The sequence below is a fragment of the Rutidosis leptorrhynchoides genome, chromosome 2 (genome assembly GCF_046630445.1).
Source record: "Rutidosis leptorrhynchoides isolate AG116_Rl617_1_P2 chromosome 2, CSIRO_AGI_Rlap_v1, whole genome shotgun sequence".
NCBI classification, from domain to species: Eukaryota; Viridiplantae; Streptophyta; class Magnoliopsida; order Asterales; family Asteraceae; genus Rutidosis; species Rutidosis leptorrhynchoides.
The window spans coordinates 656,839,520-656,859,759 of record NC_092334.1 but is presented as its reverse complement, the minus strand read 5'-3'; the positions used below and the strand labels follow the sequence as shown (position 1 = coordinate 656,859,759).

The following is a 20,240-nucleotide window of genomic DNA, read 5'->3' as shown; positions in this document are numbered from 1 at the left end:
TTCTTTTAAACCTCTAAGAGCGGTCCCAACGGCACGTCCAGCCCCCGCCCACAAGGCCGCCTAGGTGGGCGCCGATGGCAAGAACCCCGCCCAGGTGCCACCCACGATCTCGCCCAGGGTCTTCGTCTCTCCACTCGTCCATTTCAGTCACATTTGTGGACGGATCTTGAGGGGTTTTTTTTTGTTTTTTTTTTTATTTCTTCTAAAATGGAGAAAAATGGTGTATTTTGCAATTTAGAGAGAAGGAGTGCTGTTTATGAAGAGAAAAATGAAGAAGAAGGTGAGTGAAAGAGAAGGAGGTGTATTTTGAGCCACAAATTATATCAAGTTATAATAATAATTATTATTATTATATTATAATTATGATATATTAATTAATTATTAATAATAAGGAGTATTAATGATAAAAGAAATATAAAAATAATTGTAATATATAAAAAAAAAGGAAAAAGGAAAAAAAAAATGGAAGGAGAAGTATCATTGTTAGGAGTGTTTAGTCCTGGGTTTAGTTCTGAGAAGGAAGTGGGATGTAAGTGATGATGTGGCGCTGAATGGTTGGCTAGTCCTGGAGAAAATGCTGTCATGGTTGGGAACACTCTAATTAAGACGAAAATATTAAGTATCTAACCCAACTAACCATCAGAAAAGCCGGTTCTATACTTCTATATCTTTAATACCATGGAAGAAAAGATTAAGATATGCTTAACTCCGGAGACAAATTCCAGTTATAAGTGCATAATATGATGTTTTCCCTTGTTCTTTAAAAAAGGAAGGTTAATTACTAATGTCGTATTTAAAATATTATAATAATATTATACTTGAATGACTTAAGAAATTAAGTGTATGAATTATAATCTGAGCTACTCCGTATTATTTACAATGTTAGAAAGAACCATTTAAATTGTATATACTAAATGTGTGTGTGTGTGTGTTTTCTCTCAAATTTGTGCTATGAAATATATCAAACAAATGTTAGTTCATCTCTCCCTTAAAAAAATGAAATTAACAAATGTTAGTTCATCTCTCCCTTAAAAAAATGAAATTTTGTTAGTTCATTCATTTCTATATTAAGTTAGAACTTAAAATGCTAACATTTAAAACATAAGGGAGTTAAAAAGTGAACTTGGATAATTTTCAGGGGCTATTAACGAAATATTTATTGAATAAAACACTAAGAGCACGAGGTGTCCCCCGTCCACTATGTCGCCGTCCTCCCAATTTCGACGCCGGCCCGCCGTCGCCCGACACCGCGTCACCGTCGCCAGCATCGATTTTCGGCGTCTATCTTCGATTTCGAGCCATAGACGGTGTATAAACTAGCCGTTGTGTGTTGGATTTTGTGTATATATCCGTTGATTCAAACGGTTGTATTTTTTTTTTTTATTTTATAAATACTATACATTTCATTTCATTCCGACTCACATTTCTTTTCATACAAACCTACTCTAATACAAAAAAAAAAAAAAAAATACCTCTTTTAATTTAGAAAAAATGTCTTCATGTTCGAGTAGTTCGCACGATGATTACACAAATTATACGCTCAATTTACTTGATCAAGTTGATGATTCTTCGGACGATGGTGTTAATTCTCGTCGTTACGTTCGTCGTGATCATTATGATGCTCATAATCGTTTGATGGACGATTATTTTAATGAGGGCTGCAAATATACGGAAGATCAATTCAAACGTCGTTTTCGGATGCGTCGCCGTGTTTTTCTTCGAGTGATGAACGATATACTCAGCTATGATGTCAATCCATTGCCTTCCCATTTTATATGGTTTCATCGAAGGCAAGATTCTCGAGGTATGTGGAGTATTATTCCACATTTAAAAATCACCGCCGCACTCCGTCAGCTAGCATACGGCTATACACCGGATGCTTTAGACGAGTATTTGCAAATGAGTGAACGAGTTGGGCGTGAATCTTTGCTAAACTTTACTATGTGCATTATTGACTTGTATAATAGTGACTACTTAAGAGAGCCGTCTTCGCATGACATTCAGCGTTTATATGAAGCCCATGAAAGGATTCATGGCCTCCCGGGCATGTTGGGTAGCATTGATTGTATGCATTGGGCATGGGCAAAATGTTCAGTTGCGTGGAGAGGCCAATATATGCGAGGCGATCACAGTCACCCAACTATTATGCTCGAAGCCGTCGCGTCGTATGATAATTGGATTTGGCATGCGTACTTTGGTGTGGCGGGTTCAAACAACGACTTAAATGTTTTAAACACTAGTGATTTGTTCAACTCAATGCTCAATGAAGATATGCCCGACGTCCCTTTTATTGCGAATGGCGTGGAATACAAAAGAGGGTATTATTTAGCCGACGAGATTTATCCAACATGGGCTTCATTTGTGAAGGGATTTTCAAGTGCCGTTGATGAAAAACGCACTTACTTTTCAAGGCAACAAGCTGCTGCTCGCAAAGATGTGGAAAGAACTTTTGGGATTTTACAGGGTCGTTGGCATATTCTACAACAACCCGCAAGGGCATACGCGAGGAATCAAATGAGACGGCTTATGTATACGTGCATCATACAACATAACATCATTATTGAAGACAATGATTACAACCTTGCCGAGAATGATTGGGTTTATGAGCCGCCTCAACACATACAACGTACTTGGATCGAAAGGTGTGACGCTCGTGCTAGATGAACAAGGGAGCTACGTGATAGAGAAGTGCACGAAGGCTTACGATCGGATTTGGTTGAACATTTATGGGCTCTTCGAGAATTCAATTAATCGTTTTCAATATTTCAAGAATAAATGTAATGTTTTTTTTATTAATGTAAGGTTTTGTTAAAATATGTATTTTTTTTTATTAATATTTGAAGTTTTTTTAATATTTACAAAATGAAAAAATATACAAAATAAATTTATAAAAAAAGGGACACTGAAAATGGATACTGAAATGGACACTGTGGACACCAGCACCCAACAACAAGTCAGTCAATCTCAGTGTCCAAAATGGACACTGAAAATGGGCACTGAAGAGGACCACGGGCACCTCGTGCTCTAAGGAAAAATGTAGTTGTCTTATTACTCATAGAGTTATAGGAACCTACAACTAAACTTTGCAACCAAACTTTCTCGAGTGTTTTGCACTGTCTAATCAACAACCAATCCATAGAACGTTACACTAATGAAATTCAAGTTGTTGGGGGTGGTTAACCTCGTTTCACTCAGTGGCGGAACTTAACCCGGATACAGATGGGGCGGATGTAAAAGTTTAATAAATTTTTCATTACCAGCAAGGGTAAACACTAAAAAAACCTTATTTTTTAGGAAAAAAAATTTAGTGTAAATTTTCCCCCCTTTAAATCCATGTGGAGCGGATACCCCCTTTGGGTTCTATTATCTTCCGCTACTGGTTGCATTACGGTGTAAACTAGAGGTAACCTATTCTAAAAGGTTCGTGTTCCTTTATGTGGAGCGGATACCCCCTTTGGGTTCTATTATCTTCCGCTACTGGTTGCACTACGGTGTAAACTAGAGGTAACCTATTCTAAAAGGTTCGTGTTCCTTTTCAACACTAACCTCAAGTGTAAATTAGTTTGATCATAAACTTAAACATTATTTGGGTGGGTAAATGGTCCAAAAATGTAACATAAGTAACAAAATTTGTCAATAAAGATAACACTGGTTTTACTGATGCAAGAAAAAGACTCTATACTTCATTTTAAAACAGAAAAGGACTATGATTTCAAAAAACGTAAAATGGAAGTAATATTTTCCATCCCAGTAAAGACCGTTAGTCAAATTGTGTAAAATACTTACATGTGCATGGCATGTGAGGGAGAAAATTACACGATTGATCCCTGAACCTTGTCTTCAACTTCTTCCCTTCTTCACCTCCAATTTATTTTTTCTCATCACTGTTAAAAATCAAAATTAAACACTATACCTGCTTCACCGCTCTTCAGAATTTACAACTATTCAAAATTTGACAAGGTTTCTCTAAACAAATTAACAAATTTACCACAATTATTCAAGATTTCACTTTAGAATATCAAGTGACTAAAACAATTCACAAACTTGCAACTCAAATGACGGCCCTACAACTCCGACTACAACCATCACCATCAGCAAAAACGTGACTTAATTCGAAACTCCGACAGTGGCTTCGTTAAACCGCCACCACTTTCATGTTATCTGAAATTCGGAACCCCCAAGCCTGATCTGAAAACGTGACTTGATTTTAGTGGTCCTAAATATCGTTGTTGTCTACCGGAGTGAAATCGAAACTAGTGATGACCGGATATCGACGAAGATGGTGGCACCTTAAATTCCGATGGTAGAGGTACCTTGAATTTTACCAACGATTTTTTCTCATAACAGCTTTATATTATACTACGTAGCTTACAGAGATCGATAAAGTAACATAAACATAAACATAAACTTGGTCTGTATATGCTTTTAATTTAAATTTAGATTTTGAATTTTGATGGTGAACTTAGTTATATATATTAGAGTTTATGTAGGTGAATAATCGAGCAAGAAAGAAGAAGACTGGGACCAACCATATAATTTTGTCCTTCACATGTCAAGTACATGTGAATATTTAACGAAATTTGACTAACAATCGTTAATAAGTTGGACAATATTATTCCAATTTCACATTTTTTGAAGTCGTAGTCCTTTTCTATTTCAAATTGAACTATAAAGTCATTCTCTTGCATCAGTAATACTTATAGTATTTTTATTGTCAAATTGTGTAACATATATTTTTTTTGGATCATTCGTTATATTTGGTTAATTTTGTTGACATGAATTGCCCAATTGGAAACTCCGATCCATTCATTTCATTATGAGTGTCCTCACAAATAATATATATGTGACAAATATATACAAAAGCACAAAAGAAATAAACAAAACATCAAAACTCGAGATTAAAAGCGAAAGTGTTTTATATTTTACTCGCAAAAAACTCATGATTCATCACAACAAATCAGATTATTTGCAACCAAAACCTTAACTTGAGGGGTATGAAGTGAGATCCAACTTGGAGTACGCCGTTTGAAAAAAAAAAAAAAAAAAGCATATTATTTAGTTAGCCAATGAAGCATTGCTTCAACGGCATCCCCTCACCTTGTGTGTTGGGACTGGGGGTTAGGTCATGGGTTCGAGCCTCGCTCTGCCCATCCTAATAATTAATCTGCCTGAAATATGGATATCCAGATTGACCCCAGGGGGTTTTCTCCCGGATCCATTCAGGATTCAAACGCGGTCCGCCTGCCCCTCGGAATGGTTAAAGGATCAGGTTCCTGTAATGCAATTCGGGTTTCCTCCCGAACGCGTGTGTGTGTGTGCAAATGATGAGTGTCGTTGAAATAAATGATACGCTGATTCAAGCTTGCCGTTCAAAAAAAAAAATTATTTAGTTAGAATATCGCCAACTATAACTTGAGAGTACATAAAACAGAAAAAATGTGCCCTACAATCTTAAATTTTAAATATCAACGGGGCATAGTTTTAGCTTTTTGTCTTATAATTCAAATTTTTAACCACTTATAACTTTAGAACTGATTAAGACACTGAAACAAAAGTCCAAAACTTTTATTCGTTCTCTTTAATTTGTGGGCTTTATAAGTAGTTAAATATCAGTAACCTTTTGTATTTATTCGTTCTTAATGGCTTTACTGATAATCCGTATTTATCATAATCTTTACTGTAAATATCAGTAACGTTTTGTAAATTCCATTAAGAATGTGTTGAATATGACAAATTCACCACACAAAAAACTAGTGACTTATAAATAGATATCATTAATAATCTTCGAAAATGGATTGTTTATTTTGATGTTACAAAATAAATATACTAAATTTTGGAATAAAAATGATTGCAATCGCAATATGAAAGACAAATTGGAAAGTATAATAAATGTGTAAAATGGGCCCATTAATAGCCCAATCCGTGAAATAAGGCTAAACCAAAGGACTAAGAGCATAGGGAGTCGTTCGGTGTTAAATTTAACACTGGATTTAACACTGAGGCCAAAACATGGAAAATGGTTCAGTGTTAAATCTCAGTGTTAAATCAGTTGTAATTTTATTTTTTTATTGATTATTTATTTATTAATTAATTATTTTTAAAATCAGAAATATATAACATATAAAAGAATTCGTCATTTTTTACCAAACAATTCTAGTCTAATTATTATATATTATTTGGCCCATATTTGACTCAATTAAAATATAAAATCAGGCCCAATTGAAAAAACCCTAAACCCATTTATAATTTTCACCTCTTTTTACTTCTTATCTTCTTCATCACATAAACCTTCTTCATCATATAAACCTGCAACTCTTCTTCATCATATAAACCTACCTGCAACCATAAAAGAAAAGGGAAAGCAAAAAAATTACAGCAGCAACAGCATCAAATAACAAAAGAAAAAAAGAAAGAAAAAGAAAAAAAAAATATAAGTAACGGCATCAAGCAATCACCGTTGCCCAGCTAACGCTGGCCAACGTTAAATGCATTTAATGGTGGTTTAACGGCGGGGCGGAGTGGTGTTGGCCACCATCCCCACCGTTAAATCGGTATAACGGTGAAAAATCCACTCGACTCTTGGTGCTCTAAGGACGTACCTCAGCCATAGACGTAAATCACATGTACTGTCGGACTAACTAAAAATGTACAACTATCAATGCACGCTACTACTTTGTAAAAGACAAAACAAGTGTCACTCTCCAACGAAAGTACTTGATACAATAAATCCGTAAAACGCCGTCGTATAATACATGTTTCAGATTGATTTTGCAGTTTAATAATTTCTTTTTCATACAAATACAATATAATTATAATATTAAGTTATACGAGTATATGTATATAAGTATATTGACAAATTGACAAACTAGTTTTAAGGTATTAATTCTTTAATTAAGTTAATTATGTTTAGTGATGTATGAATAGAAACAAATTCTTAATCGTTTTTTTTTTTAAGCGAGGAAACCCTCTCGTGAACGAGTAAATTGGCTCCCACATAGAAGGTAAAACCTCGGATAATCAAGCCCCCGAGCGCGAGACTTGGTACCGGGTGAATTGCGCATTATGCGACAAATTCTTAATCATCAACTCAAATGCTTAAGCCACTTTATTAAACTTGACAAATCGAGTTATACGAGTATACGTATATTGACAAATCGCCAACTAAGGGACGATTTATGGTTAGTCATATGGATATTTACGCAATTCAAATAGTAAAAAAGCTCTTTTCCAATTTAAACGCTTCCTCATCTAGCGTTTCACATAGGTGCTTTTTCATCTCACAAAAAACTCTAAACTTTTGTAACCAAACCAAGCTTTTTCCTGAATATGAGCTTTTTATCAAAAGCTAAAAACTCTTAAAAGCTCCTTGCCAAACATGACCTAAATATGAATAATAGACCATCTTACGCTGTGTTCTCGAGTTTTTTTTAAGCGGAAAGGAGTGGGATGGAATGTGAAGGAGAGAATAATGATGGAAAAGAATGTAATATAATATATGTTAGGTGTATTCTCGAGTTGGAAGGGAAGTAGCAGAAAAGAAAAGAAACCAATTACTTATTAATAATTATTAGTATTAGTGTTAATTTTTATAATTATAACTATATTATTTTTAATTTATTAATATATATTAAATATTATATTATATTATATTATATATAATGCAATATTATTATTAGTTATCATATAATTTCTTTATATATACAGGTACATATTACGGGTACTAGTTAAACTCCATAGGCTTAATTAATACGTATAGTATTTCATAAATTTTTTAGATGGTTATATTACCTAACTGCAACTTTCGTATATTGGTAAATTTTGTTTTCTCTTGTAATCATCCCAAAAATGGGATGATAGCAATTTAGGAAAAAAGGCTTTTTATTCTCCTTCCAAACCCATTCCTCTCTTCTCTTTTCTTTTCTTAAAAAAACTCAAGAATCATTGATTAGTGTTTTATCCGTCCCTCCCCTCTCCTTTCCGCTTAATACAAAACTCGAGAATACAGCCTATGAGATGATACTCAACCTTAAGAAACGTAGAGTAAATACACAATGCATGACATGTATGAATGTCAATAATTGTATGAACAACAATTGAGCATTTATAAACACGCAACATTTTTACATGATATGGATGTACATTATCAAAGCTAAACATGGGGGGCTTGATTACCCGAGGTTTTACCTTCTATGGGGGAGCCAATGTGCTCGTTCATAGGAGGGTTTCCTCGCTTACCCAAAAAAAAAAAAACATTGCGTCTCAATGTTGCGTATAATATAACACTTATCGAAACAGACAAACTCAATAGCCATCTCTTTCCTTTCTTCTTCCAAGTCTTGTTTCATTTAAGAAGATTTTTTAGAAGAAAAATATGGACCACTAAAACTTAGCAAAATATTAGTCATCAAAGGCAGGTTCACATGTATGTATGTATGGTTGTATGTTAAGAGTTCTGAATTGATAGTCAACACCTAAATGGGAATTGATATCAAAAATACCCTTAATTATGTGACTCAATGTACATGTGCCAATTGTTGATAGTTATAAATTATAGTCATCATCATTTTATGTTTAACTAAGACATAGTAGTTGGCGTCTTGATATTCTTATAAAGAATCTCAGCTACAAATTCACTATCAATATATCTTGGGAACAACAAAGAAAATGTTGAAAATAGTCGGGATTAAGCTACATATATCTGAGTGAAAATATTCACATTTTTACACTTTGGTATATATGCACCTTAAGACTCTAAACTTGATTATTAACCACAACTTAATAATCTCATATTCGTAACCTTAGTTGATGGATGTTTATCTACCTTGAACATGGTATAATAAATGATATATTTTCATTTGAAGTGGAAGAAAGCTCGATTTGAAGGGCCAAAGAGTTCCATTTTATATAATTGTCTAAAACAGCAAGATGAAATTTCGTTTTTTAAAATGGGAAATGAGGAAGTCCTTTACAAAACCCAAAGCATTTTTTATTTTATTTTTTGGTAGCAACGCAGAGTACATGAGACGAATACGGAATACATGTTACATGTACACCAAACCTCCTTTAATATAGTTTCTTATTCTTATTATTAGTGGGCCTTGCAACATGAATTTGGCCCATAAAACACAACAGAATTAGCTTATCAGCCCATCTCAAATAATAATTCACAGTGTTTGTAACTTTGTATCTGTTCATAAATCTATTTTTCAACATCCACTAACATTTGTGAATTTCCCATCGTAGAATGTGGATGTTTGGTGTGCATCCATCTACCATGTAGTCTAGATAATAAGATATGTTTCAACATCTTGCGACCAGTGGCGAAAACAGAAAAAAATTTCATCGGAGGCGAAAAGTTTTTTTAAGCGTAACAACTTTTTTGGGTAAAATACGGAGGTTTTGGGGAAAAATATGGTGATGTTTGAGCAAAATATGAAAGTTTTGGGGCAAAATATGAATGTTTTGGGGTAAAATAAAGAGGTTTTGGGGCAAAATATGGAGGTTTTGGGGCAAAAAAAATCTACCGGGAACAAAATCGAAAAATCAAAAAATTTTATACTAAAAATTGCAAATCGACTGGGGCCATGTGCCCCCTTTCCCTATGCTATTTCCGCCACTGCTCGTGACCTTACGGATTATGCTAAATTTCATAAATTGAGGTGATTACACAAGCTAATTTACAATTTATAATTTATAATATAATAATTACAAATAATTACAATAAAATACGAAAGAAATACTATGTTTTCGTTACACAAAATTTTAAACAACTTTTGTTACAAAAACTGAAAAACATATGGCACAATTGACATAAGACAGTTCAATATTTATTTTCAATAATGTAAATTCAACAACTGTAACAATACTTTAATAAATAGATTAAACATTAGGTTTTAATTGGTTCAACAATTCTATATTTATTTCAAAAAATTACACTCCGAAGTCCAAATCATTTCTTAAAAGCCCAAACAGTGAGACAAACACAAGAAGGGGAGAAATATAATATTAATAAAAAAAAAAGAATAATTTTCAAATTAATCAAAAGATCATTTCCTCTTCATCAAACGTCGCAACGGTTCGCCGTCACGTAACGTCGGCGCCGTTTCTTTTCTCTTTTTCCGGTGTCTATTGTTCCTAATCCACATCATCACTTAAACACCAATATCTTCACTTCATTGTTACTTAAAACACTCTAATTTTGCTCATTTATTATATTGTTGTTATTTTATTCTCTTCACCATAATCAGTAAACCCTAAGGTAAATATATGATGACTTATATTTAAGCACATTTATCTCGATTTCGTTTCATAATTTTAGTGATCGCATTGTCGCTGATGCTATCGCGATGTGTTAATTGGCTCGTGTATCGATTGATTGCTGTTATGATTATTATGCTTATTGCGACTCGATATATTCGTTTCTGATTCCTAAATGTTAGTTTTGATTGTTACTGTTTGAATTAGAAGTATAATTTTTTATTTAAATTCAATTTTAAATTATTATTTTTCTTTATTGCTTTTATTATTATGTTGTAGATATAGATATTAGCATATTTGAATCTAAATTGTTTCAAGTTAGGTAAATTGTTGACAATTTTTAAGTAATTGAAAATGCACTTTTTAATTATGCTTTTGTGGTTTTGAATAATATAGGAACTATAATTTTTTCTTTTAATTTTCTTTTTAATTTTTATGGTTGGATAATTATAATTATATATGTGAGAAGTGTTACTTTTATTAGTATATATGCCTTTTTACTTAGTTTGAGCTTACAGTTTCTCTATATGTGGAAGTGAAATGTTAGAGTAGATTTGAAGAAATTGCACATGTGTCTGTTATCTAATCGTTATTAGTGACTGTGTGGTTTTTGGTTTATCGTTTTTTCAGGTTATTTAGCTTATGTTTTTCGTATATTGTACTTTGATCTGGTGTAATGTGTAGGATTTGGCTTGTTTTCAGCATGTACAGTAGTCATTAGATAGATCATACTCCATAGTATTGAAGAATTATGAGAGAGTATTTGAGTGTCTTTTTGCTTATTTTGGGGATGGTATGCTTGAGTTACTTTGTTTTAACTTGTTTTAGGCACTTAATGCTCTTGTATTTGGCTGGATTTAAAATATAAGATATGTGCTGCGATATTTTTTGTGTGTTTTATTAAGGTCAAAATGATTTTTGCTTTGATTAGTTATTGGCTTATTGTTTTCGTTTTGTGAGAAATTCATAAACGCATATATATTTTGCATAGTTGATGGTAGCTTAGCCAGACTAAGTTTCATTTCAATTTGTAATCAGGGCCTTCGTTCATCTGATGATTTGTAACTTGTTGCATGACTGAATTTTTTTTTCTCATGTCTTGCTGAAATGATGCACTTTTATTAAGCATATTACTCTATCTCACTGTTTTGGACGGGTTTGAAGTGTATCAAACTTTATCATGCGTTTTAATGATACTACTTTATTTATCGTTTCTGACAGAGTAACAAGCATACAAGATGATTGGATCCTTTCTTGCCAGAGGGCTTGTGTATGTTGATTAGGATCCCAATTTTTTTTTTCAGTTGGAAGAAATATTAGTTCACCCTTTTTGATGACAAAATTGCTTATTTACCTAATTACATGCAGGATGGTGTTCGGTTATGCATATCCAGCCTACGAGTGCTTCAAATCTGTTGAGAAGAACAAGCCTGATATTGAGCAACTTCGGTTTTGGTGCCAATATTGGTATTACCACACTCACACACACACACACATATTGACGTATAACTTATGTCGAGGTGATAAATTTGTTAGCATTGTGCTTAGAACCTTAAATTGATTTTCAGGATCTTGGTTGCTGTATTAACTGTCAGCGAACGGATTGGTGACACGTTTATTTCATGGTATGAACATAATATCGATATCTAAACTTTCATTCGCTTCGCCTTTCTGAAATTTTCTGTTTTGTTCTTCACTTGTGAAGGGTTCCGATGTACAGCGAAGCAAAGCTGGCATTTTACATTTACTTGTGGTATCCAAAAACAAAGGTAAAACTTCTCTTTTTATATTTCAACTCTTGAGCATACATGTTTATTTTAGCTGTTATAAGCTATTTATTGCAGGGTACAGCGTATGTTTACGATTCCTTCTTTAGGCCATACATTTCAAAGCACGAAACAGACATTGACCGTAATTTGTCTGAGCTGAGGACAATGGCTGCAGATGTTGCGGTTTCATATTGGCAACGAGCTGCAAGCTATGCTCAAACTAGAACTCTTGATATTATTCAATACGTTGCCTCGCAATCAACACCGAAACCTCAACCTCAACCTCAATCTCAGGTATTAATAAATCATTTCATGGCCAAGTTTATGTATTGTAATGATACATATTCTATTTTGTTCATTTTTGCTATGTAATATGTTTTTTTTCATAGTTATGAAAGGTCAATCATTGTGTTCATAATCTTTACCACTGATAATTGATGCTAATTGAATTAAATGATGACTTGACACTACAGCCAAAACAACCTGCAAAAGTTCGTCAACCTGTACCTAACCTCAAGAAACAAACTGCAATCCACGAGGACAATAAAGAACCGCCGTCTCCTGTGTCCAGCTCATCGTTATCCTCGTCATCAAGTTCCAGTTCTCATGAAATGGACCAATCAGACGCTGAAGGACCTACACAAGTGTCTCCAAAGCCAACTATCTCAAAAGTGCAAAAAGCAAGCTCGTTACGAAACCTAATCGAGACAGCAAAACAAGATACCACTACTGAAACAGAGACTGCAAAGATCGAGCGTTCGTCGTCTTTGAATGTTAATCCAACGCCTGCACCTAAAGAAAGTATTATGGATGAGCCTGTTCGGCTTACACGTGCTAGACTGAGGAAAGCTAGCTCGATTCAGTAAACATGGGAGATAAAGTGATTGCATAAGTGTGGGTTAATGAATAACGATAACTATTACTCACGGGTATTGGTTTGCAAAATGCTTGTATATTGGCAGTTGAGTTGGTTTAATGGATACTGATGTGTCGTTTATTTCGCATTATATCTTTACTTTTGCCTATAAATTGTTTTGCACCCTACTTATTTTACATGTGAAACATAATTAGTGAAACCGGGTAGGTCAACTGGTTCATATGATGCAATCGATCAACTAATTAGCAATACAATAATAAGACTTCAAAAATCAAAATATGTCTAGTTGCGATTACAAAGTGATGCAAACTCAAACAGATCTAACTGACCTTTCCATTCGAATTGGTCAGATCCTCCCAACTATACACAACAATCAAATGACACTCACCAAACCAATAATATCACTGCCATCACAAACGCCCAAACCAACAAATGATGTCTCACTTTACCCGTTAGACTATAGATAACTCGGCGTTTGTTAGGGCTGTGCATGGTCCATACCCGGACCGGACCGGACCAAAACCCGAATTTTTATGAAAATAGGAACCGAGGACCGGACCATAAAGATATGGTTTGGTTCGGTCCGATTCTAGCGTTGGTCCAAACGGTTCGGGTAAAAACCCGACCCATTTATATCCTTTTAAAAAAATAATATATATTATACTATTTTATTTTTGTTCACATATCTACAACTCACTTCATAAAATTATCAATATATGACATACATAAATGAAAAACTCAACATATAAATTAAACTAATCTAAGTTTAAAATCAAAGTAGTAATCAAAACTTCAAAAAACTATATCACGATAATAACTAATAAAATGGTTCTTGTTTACAATAGTTATCATATCACGATAATTAATATGATACTTGTTTATAATCGTTATCACGTACAAGTTTTGATTATTCAAAACCTACTCTAAACAAGATGTATCGAATGAGAAAGAAAACAAGAAACACAAGAATACATGATACATGTATACTAACCGTAGAATATTATTAAGAAATCGTAGACTGTAATTCGCAGTGATATTGAAAAAAGAGGAGATATATACTAGCCTTAGAATTTTTAATCAAGTATTGAAGCAAAGAAAATAATATGTTAATTTATTGAGAAAATAATTCTATGAAGAAAACATGTATATATAAATATTTTTAGACCACCGACTATACATATTAAGGAATCTATATTTGGTTCAAATTCTACAATAGAATTGAGTTGTTATATATCTAGAGAAGACGATTATGTACATGTATATCGGTTGATTCGGTTCGGTTCAAAACCATGGTTTTTCGGGTATGACCCGGACCGGACCGAAACCCGAAAAAATCAAAATATATGGACCAAGGACCGGACCAAACATTCTCGGGTATTTCGGTTTCGGTTCGGTTCCTCCTCGGTCCTCGGTTTTTTTCGGTTCTACCCGAACCATGAACACCCCTACGTTTGTAGCACAACCCACACTCACATTGCAAGAAAAACGCCCCACAAACGCCAGAAATGATGCGTTTGTCCAGAGGCGTTGGTGAATGTGAAACGCTGAAAAATTCAAAGGTGTTGGTGACGTGGGAACGTTTGATTGGCTGGTCAACCTAGCCGTTTGGAGAGCGTGTGAGAACGTTTAAAAAAAAATATTTATTTATTTATCTATCTATGTTATCTATATATGTCCCAATATTATCCCAATTCACTTCATCTTCGTCTTCTATTTTCATCTTCAATCCTTTTCATCTTCATCTTTCTTTCATCTTCTTTCTATCAAAAAAATGGCTAACCCTCCTAACCCTAACGATAATGACGATTTATATGATTTACCAAGTTCGTTTACTAATCGTCTCAACGACACTCCCGGTGCGTCTTCTTCCAACCCGAACGCACAATTATATCCAAACTTTCAACACTTTTATCCACATCAACGGCTTACCATGGAGCAACAACAAATTCTACTCCAACAAATTCAACCGCAACAACATATATTCCAAACGAGTCAACAAAATCTATATCAATCGGATCAAAAACATCAAACGTAACCGAAAACTCAAGCACCTGATACGTCTAATCGAAAAAATGATCTCATAAGAAAAAAACCATCGGTATACACTTTTATATCTATGTATTTCGTGTGTGTGTGTGTCTATATATATATATATATATATATATATATATATATATATATATAGGGTCATCATCAAGAGGGAATCACTTTTTTGAGGGAAGGGGAGTAAATTTTTTATCTTTATTTTTTCGTTTTTATGAAAAAAAAATTCAAACATTAAGATCACATGAAAATATGAACATTTAGAAAAGACACTTTGTGATGAATGTTATTAGTTTGGCGGAAAAACGCTCGAAGAAAATAAATGATAACATACATCATGAGTAATGTTTTAATTAGATTTTTTTCATCGTTTTTTTCATCTTATGTGAAGCTTTTTTTTCAAAATTTAGCTCGGTTTAGGGTTTGAGGTTTAGTGGTTTGGTCAATTGTCAACAAAATGGCGTTTTGTGAACAAAACTTGCAAGGAATTCTATGGCGTCTACAATGAAACGAGACGCAATTGGCGTAGTGGTCTGAATGATACTGACATAATGAAAGAAGTGTTGCTTAATTATAAACATGAAACTTTGAAAGACTTTAAGATGAGCGATGCTTGTGAAGTGTTGAAAAAGCATACAAAGTGGTATGCACCACCACCGGTTGGGGGAGATGATGATGGTGATGATGACGATGACGGTTCACGTTATGATGATACCGATCTGAATGATCTTTCGGGTGACGTACGCTCTATTGAAAAAGAGTTGTTTGGACCCTATTGAAAAGAAGGAAGAGACAAAGCAAAAAAAAAAAAAAAAAAAAAAAACGCGAGAAGATCAAATTCAACTGATGCGGGTACGAAATCCCTTTCAACAAAGTCGACTAAAAACTCGAAAAGTTTGACAAACGAAAAAAGTCTCTCTCTTGTTGCTTTTAGAGATGTCGCTTACCTTCAACAAGCTGTGCAAGGGATCCAAATTATGTATGCTGATACTGATCGTTTAAAAAAGTAGGAAAAAAAAATCGTTCACAAGCTACAAAATTGGGTTCTTAAGACCACTCTCAACGACTCGCCGTTGGAGCCCGTCGATGAAGGCGCCGATACTAGCACCCAGTCATCGCAACCGTCGTAGCATTCAGTCCTTCATTTAGTTGTTGCACAACATATTTGAGTACGGGTGTTGAACATTTGAATCGGGTCGTTGCATATTTAAAAATCAAACGGTAATTTTTATTTTTTACTATATATATACAACAACAACACAACTTAATCCCACATGAGTGGGGTATGAGAGAGGTAAGATGTAGATAACCCTTCCACTATCCTAGAATAAAGAGAAGTCATTTATCTACTCAGAGTAAAACACGCCAATAGTAGAGAAAGACCTTCCTCTCAATCTTCTATAGATATAGAGATTGTTTCCGAGTGGATCTCCGTCCAACAAGTAGGTTATAAAAAAAGGAAAAACAAAAAGTGTGAGACGCCATGAAAATGGTAAATCAAATTTTCATAGGTTTTAAACCTGTCTGAAGTTCAATTTAGACTCTAAGCGGCAGTTAAGACGCCAATAAATTGGCGCTTGCCATTAACTCGATTAATAGAGCCATTATTTATATATATATATATATATATATATATATATATATATATATATATATATATATATATATATATATATATATATATATATATATATATATATATATTCCCAACCTCACTTCGAACATTCAAACACTACAAACATTCTAACATTCAAACACTACAAACATTCTAATATATATATATATATATATATATATATATATATATATATATATATATATATATATATATATATATATATATATATATTCCCAACCTCACTTCAAACATTCAAACACTGCTAACATTCTAACATTCAAACACTCAAACATAACTTCAACTTCATGGCTTATTGCTCTATTTCCACAGACGTTTACTACGGGGGAGAATTAAGCAAAGACTAGAAAATGTAGCAAAGACTAGAAAATGTATCTCAACGGTCAATGTAAATTGTTCGAGTCATTCGTTATAACCTTATCGGACACAACGCGTTTGTTCGACTATATAAGGGAAAATGTTGACTTCGAGGCATCAGATTTTGCTTAATGTGATCCAGAAACGGATAAATTCAAGTTTATCACAACCGAAAAAGAATGTCATGAATTGTCGGGAGAGTAAAACTCAAATGCGAGAGAATAGAGTTGTATTGTATTGGTATATGGGTTCGAACTTTATGCACCCGACCTCATCCTCACTACCCGCACAATAGTATCGATTCGGGACACCTGATGACACGATCGGGTCGGATTAAAATCGCTTTTTAAATTTTAGGAATTTGTAATCGTTTTTTTTTTTTTTTTAGGAACTTGTAATCGTTTTTTTTTTCTATTTTAGGAACTTGTAATCGTTTTTTTCTTCTGTTTTAGGAACTTGTAATCGTTTTTTTTTCTATTTTAGGAACTTGTAATCGGGTTTTTTATATGTTATCTTATGATTTGTAATCGTTTTTTAATGCTAGTATTTGTGTTTTTTTTTTAATTAATAAGTATAAAGTAATATAAATAATATGTAAAAAGAGTTTAATATTACAAAATAGATGTGTGACCAAGTTTTGAGTACGTCATGGATGTTAGCAGTTAGTCTTGGGTTAGTGATGGGAAGAAAGTGCTGATGTGACGCTGATGTGACAGTCAGTTTTGGGAAGAAGTTACGTCATGATTGAGAGTGGTCTAAAAAGTTCAAGAATATAATTCAAATTTTCTCTTTCGATGATAGATGAAGATGAAAACGACAAAGACGATCAATCCCTAGATTAAGTTACTAGTTATGTTTACTTTTAATTAATGTAGTTTTTAAATGGTAATTTAATTTTATATTTTATTTAATTTAATGTACTTTTCAATTCTATGTTAATTTTATTTTATGTTTTATTTATTTTTATGTACTTTGTTAATTTTTATTTATTAACTATTTTATGTTTAATATTTACTTATTCTGTTTAAATAAAAAATCCAAAAAAATAATTTTAAAAAACTAAATTAAATGTCACGTCACAGTCATCATTCCCTACAAACGCCCCCATTATAGTTGCGCCATTCCTCCATCATTAACATGTGAGCGCGATCACCTAAAAAGTACCTTTATCCACCTTCACGTTATGGTTACCATTATTCGTGGTTTTAGAACCCGATCCAGGACGAACAAAGACCACCACATTTCCTAAACTATGATAACAAGAATCATCAATTTCAGTTGATTATAAATTATTAATTTTGTGATTATAAATTTTATAATAAATTTTTAAAAAAAAATTAGTTTAAATAATAATTTGTAAAATCTTTACTACAAGTGTTTTCTTACAATGTTATGTTAGTACCACGTTCCTTTATCCTTAATAATCATGTATTTTTTTTTTTTGAAAAACAAAGAATTAATTAACCACGAAACAAGTACAACGACATTAGGGGACCATTACAAAGCTTGGACACCCCACAACAACAAAACCACAAGAGCTTAACTAGAGACTAATTAGGCTGCTAAGGGAGCAGCACAATTAAAACAGAAAAACACAAGCCTAGCTACAACAGAAACACGAAACACGAATTCATTACAAGTTGATATAAGAGATGGGATTAGATAACCACGTAAGCCAATCGAGGTTTTTTCCTTTGCCCGAGAAGAGATCCACCCGAAGGACTTGATTTGTATATCGCATAACGCCACCGGAGAGGTCCAAGAGTTACCATGAAACACTTTGTTATTCCGGTTTTGCCATATCAAATACGAGCAAATCCACTTTAGAGCTTGCCAAATCTTCCTTCCAAAGCACGATGAGGAGGCATGTCCACTGCCACTTAGAAGCTGCTGAATGTCGTAGCAAGAAAAATTTCCCAAACCCCACCAATTGAACACTTTTTCCCAAATCTCCCGCGTGTGCGTACAGAAAATAAGAGAGTGCTCGACTGTTTCGATATCATCGTCACACAAGGGGCAAAGCAAACTGTGTAAATCTATGACCCTTTTATCAAGTTCGACTCTTACCGGCATCCTTTTCTTTAGTAATCTCACGAAAAGATCTCAATTTTTTTTGGAACGAGGTTATTCAGCAATGTTTGCTGTGGAGACGTAAAAGATACAAGTGCCTGCTCGTCAATCACAGATGCGAGTGCTTTGACAGTAAACATACCGTTCTTCTCCATGCTCCAAACCCACTTGTCTACGCTGTTTTCGCTGAAAGAAAAGGCTGCAAGTAAGTTACATAAAGAGTCAAGTTCACCCGAAGTGCGACCTGTGGGACTTCTGGTCCAATTCCAAATGAAATTTTTGCAGCCATTAATAGCTTGTACACGTTCATTTATAGCTGCATCTTTTGAAGCTTCAAGCCTGTAAAGTCTAGGAAAAATGTTACAAAGTTTGTCTTCACCAATCCAATGCTCGTGCCAAAAAGAAGTTGATCTGCCATCTCCTATGGATTTGACGAATGAACTCTTAAAGGGCACATGCAAATCTTCCATCAAGGTACCTGTTAAGATTATGTGTGACGATCTCTCCAAATCCATATGGACGAACACGTCATTCATTGATTTCATTGCGAGGTATTTGACCTCTATATGATACGTTTTGTAAACATTGCATTCTTTTGAAAAGGCACACCATAAATGAATATTTAAATCAAAGGTTTTCGACATCTGATGATTTCTACATATAGACATTCACCATAAATAATAGTTTACAATAGTACTTTCGTTGACAATGCAGTCAAAATAAGATACATGGTGATGATTTGGTGAATGCAACGTTTCCTTGAAAAAATATGCCGTATAAGACTCCATGCACATAGCTTGTGTAACATATAATCAAACAGTGGAAGACTTCTAGGGAACCTGAGAATAAACATGCTAACAAGTATCAACACAAAGGTTGGTGAGTTCATAGTTTTAATGATTCGTATAATCTGTATATAAAGGTGGGTCACAAAATTTCAGTTGTTTCATCCAGAAATGTTTATCAAAATATTCTACGAAATTGAGCACCCTGGTAACTAAACTTTAACGTATATATAATTTATACCCTTTGTATAATCATCTTAATAATACACGCAAACTAACGTGTACGCTTCTCAAATAGCATACGTCCGTTAAAAGGCTAGTGCTCTAGATCGGACGGGGAGATCAAGCCCTATGGATCCATATACTACTACTCGCGCCCACCAGTTCTTATAACCGGCAGTTACTAGTTACCAAAGCTAAGGGATTTTCGGTTTAAACTCAGTATA

General features: G+C 33.8%; 3 protein-coding genes across 3 annotated transcripts; 2 read left to right on the top strand and 1 right to left on the bottom strand.

Moving 5' to 3' along the window:
* The first annotated feature begins 1,491 nt into the window (after nucleotides 1-1,491).
* Nucleotides 1,492-2,664, top strand: LOC139890178 (protein ALP1-like). The gene has a single exon (XM_071873075.1). It carries the CDS (start codon nucleotides 1,492-1,494, stop codon nucleotides 2,662-2,664), a length of 1,173 nt encoding a protein of 390 aa, XP_071729176.1.
* Nucleotides 2,665-10,017: 7,353 nt separating this feature from the next.
* LOC139893825 (putative HVA22-like protein g) lies at nucleotides 10,018-13,049 on the top strand. Its single transcript, XM_071877014.1, has 7 exons — nucleotides 10,018-10,258; nucleotides 11,479-11,527; nucleotides 11,626-11,724; nucleotides 11,826-11,882; nucleotides 11,963-12,026; nucleotides 12,102-12,320; nucleotides 12,500-13,049. Exons 2-7 carry the CDS (start codon nucleotides 11,496-11,498, stop codon nucleotides 12,890-12,892), a joined length of 864 nt encoding a protein of 287 aa, XP_071733115.1. The 5' UTR covers nucleotides 10,018-10,258; nucleotides 11,479-11,495; the 3' UTR covers nucleotides 12,893-13,049.
* Nucleotides 13,050-18,493: 5,444 nt separating this feature from the next.
* On the bottom strand, nucleotides 18,494-19,012 carry LOC139890177 (uncharacterized). The gene has a single exon (XM_071873074.1). The coding sequence runs from the start codon at nucleotides 19,010-19,012 to the stop codon at nucleotides 18,494-18,496; it is 519 nt and encodes a 172-aa protein (XP_071729175.1).
* Nucleotides 19,013-20,240: the final 1,228 nt, after the last annotated feature.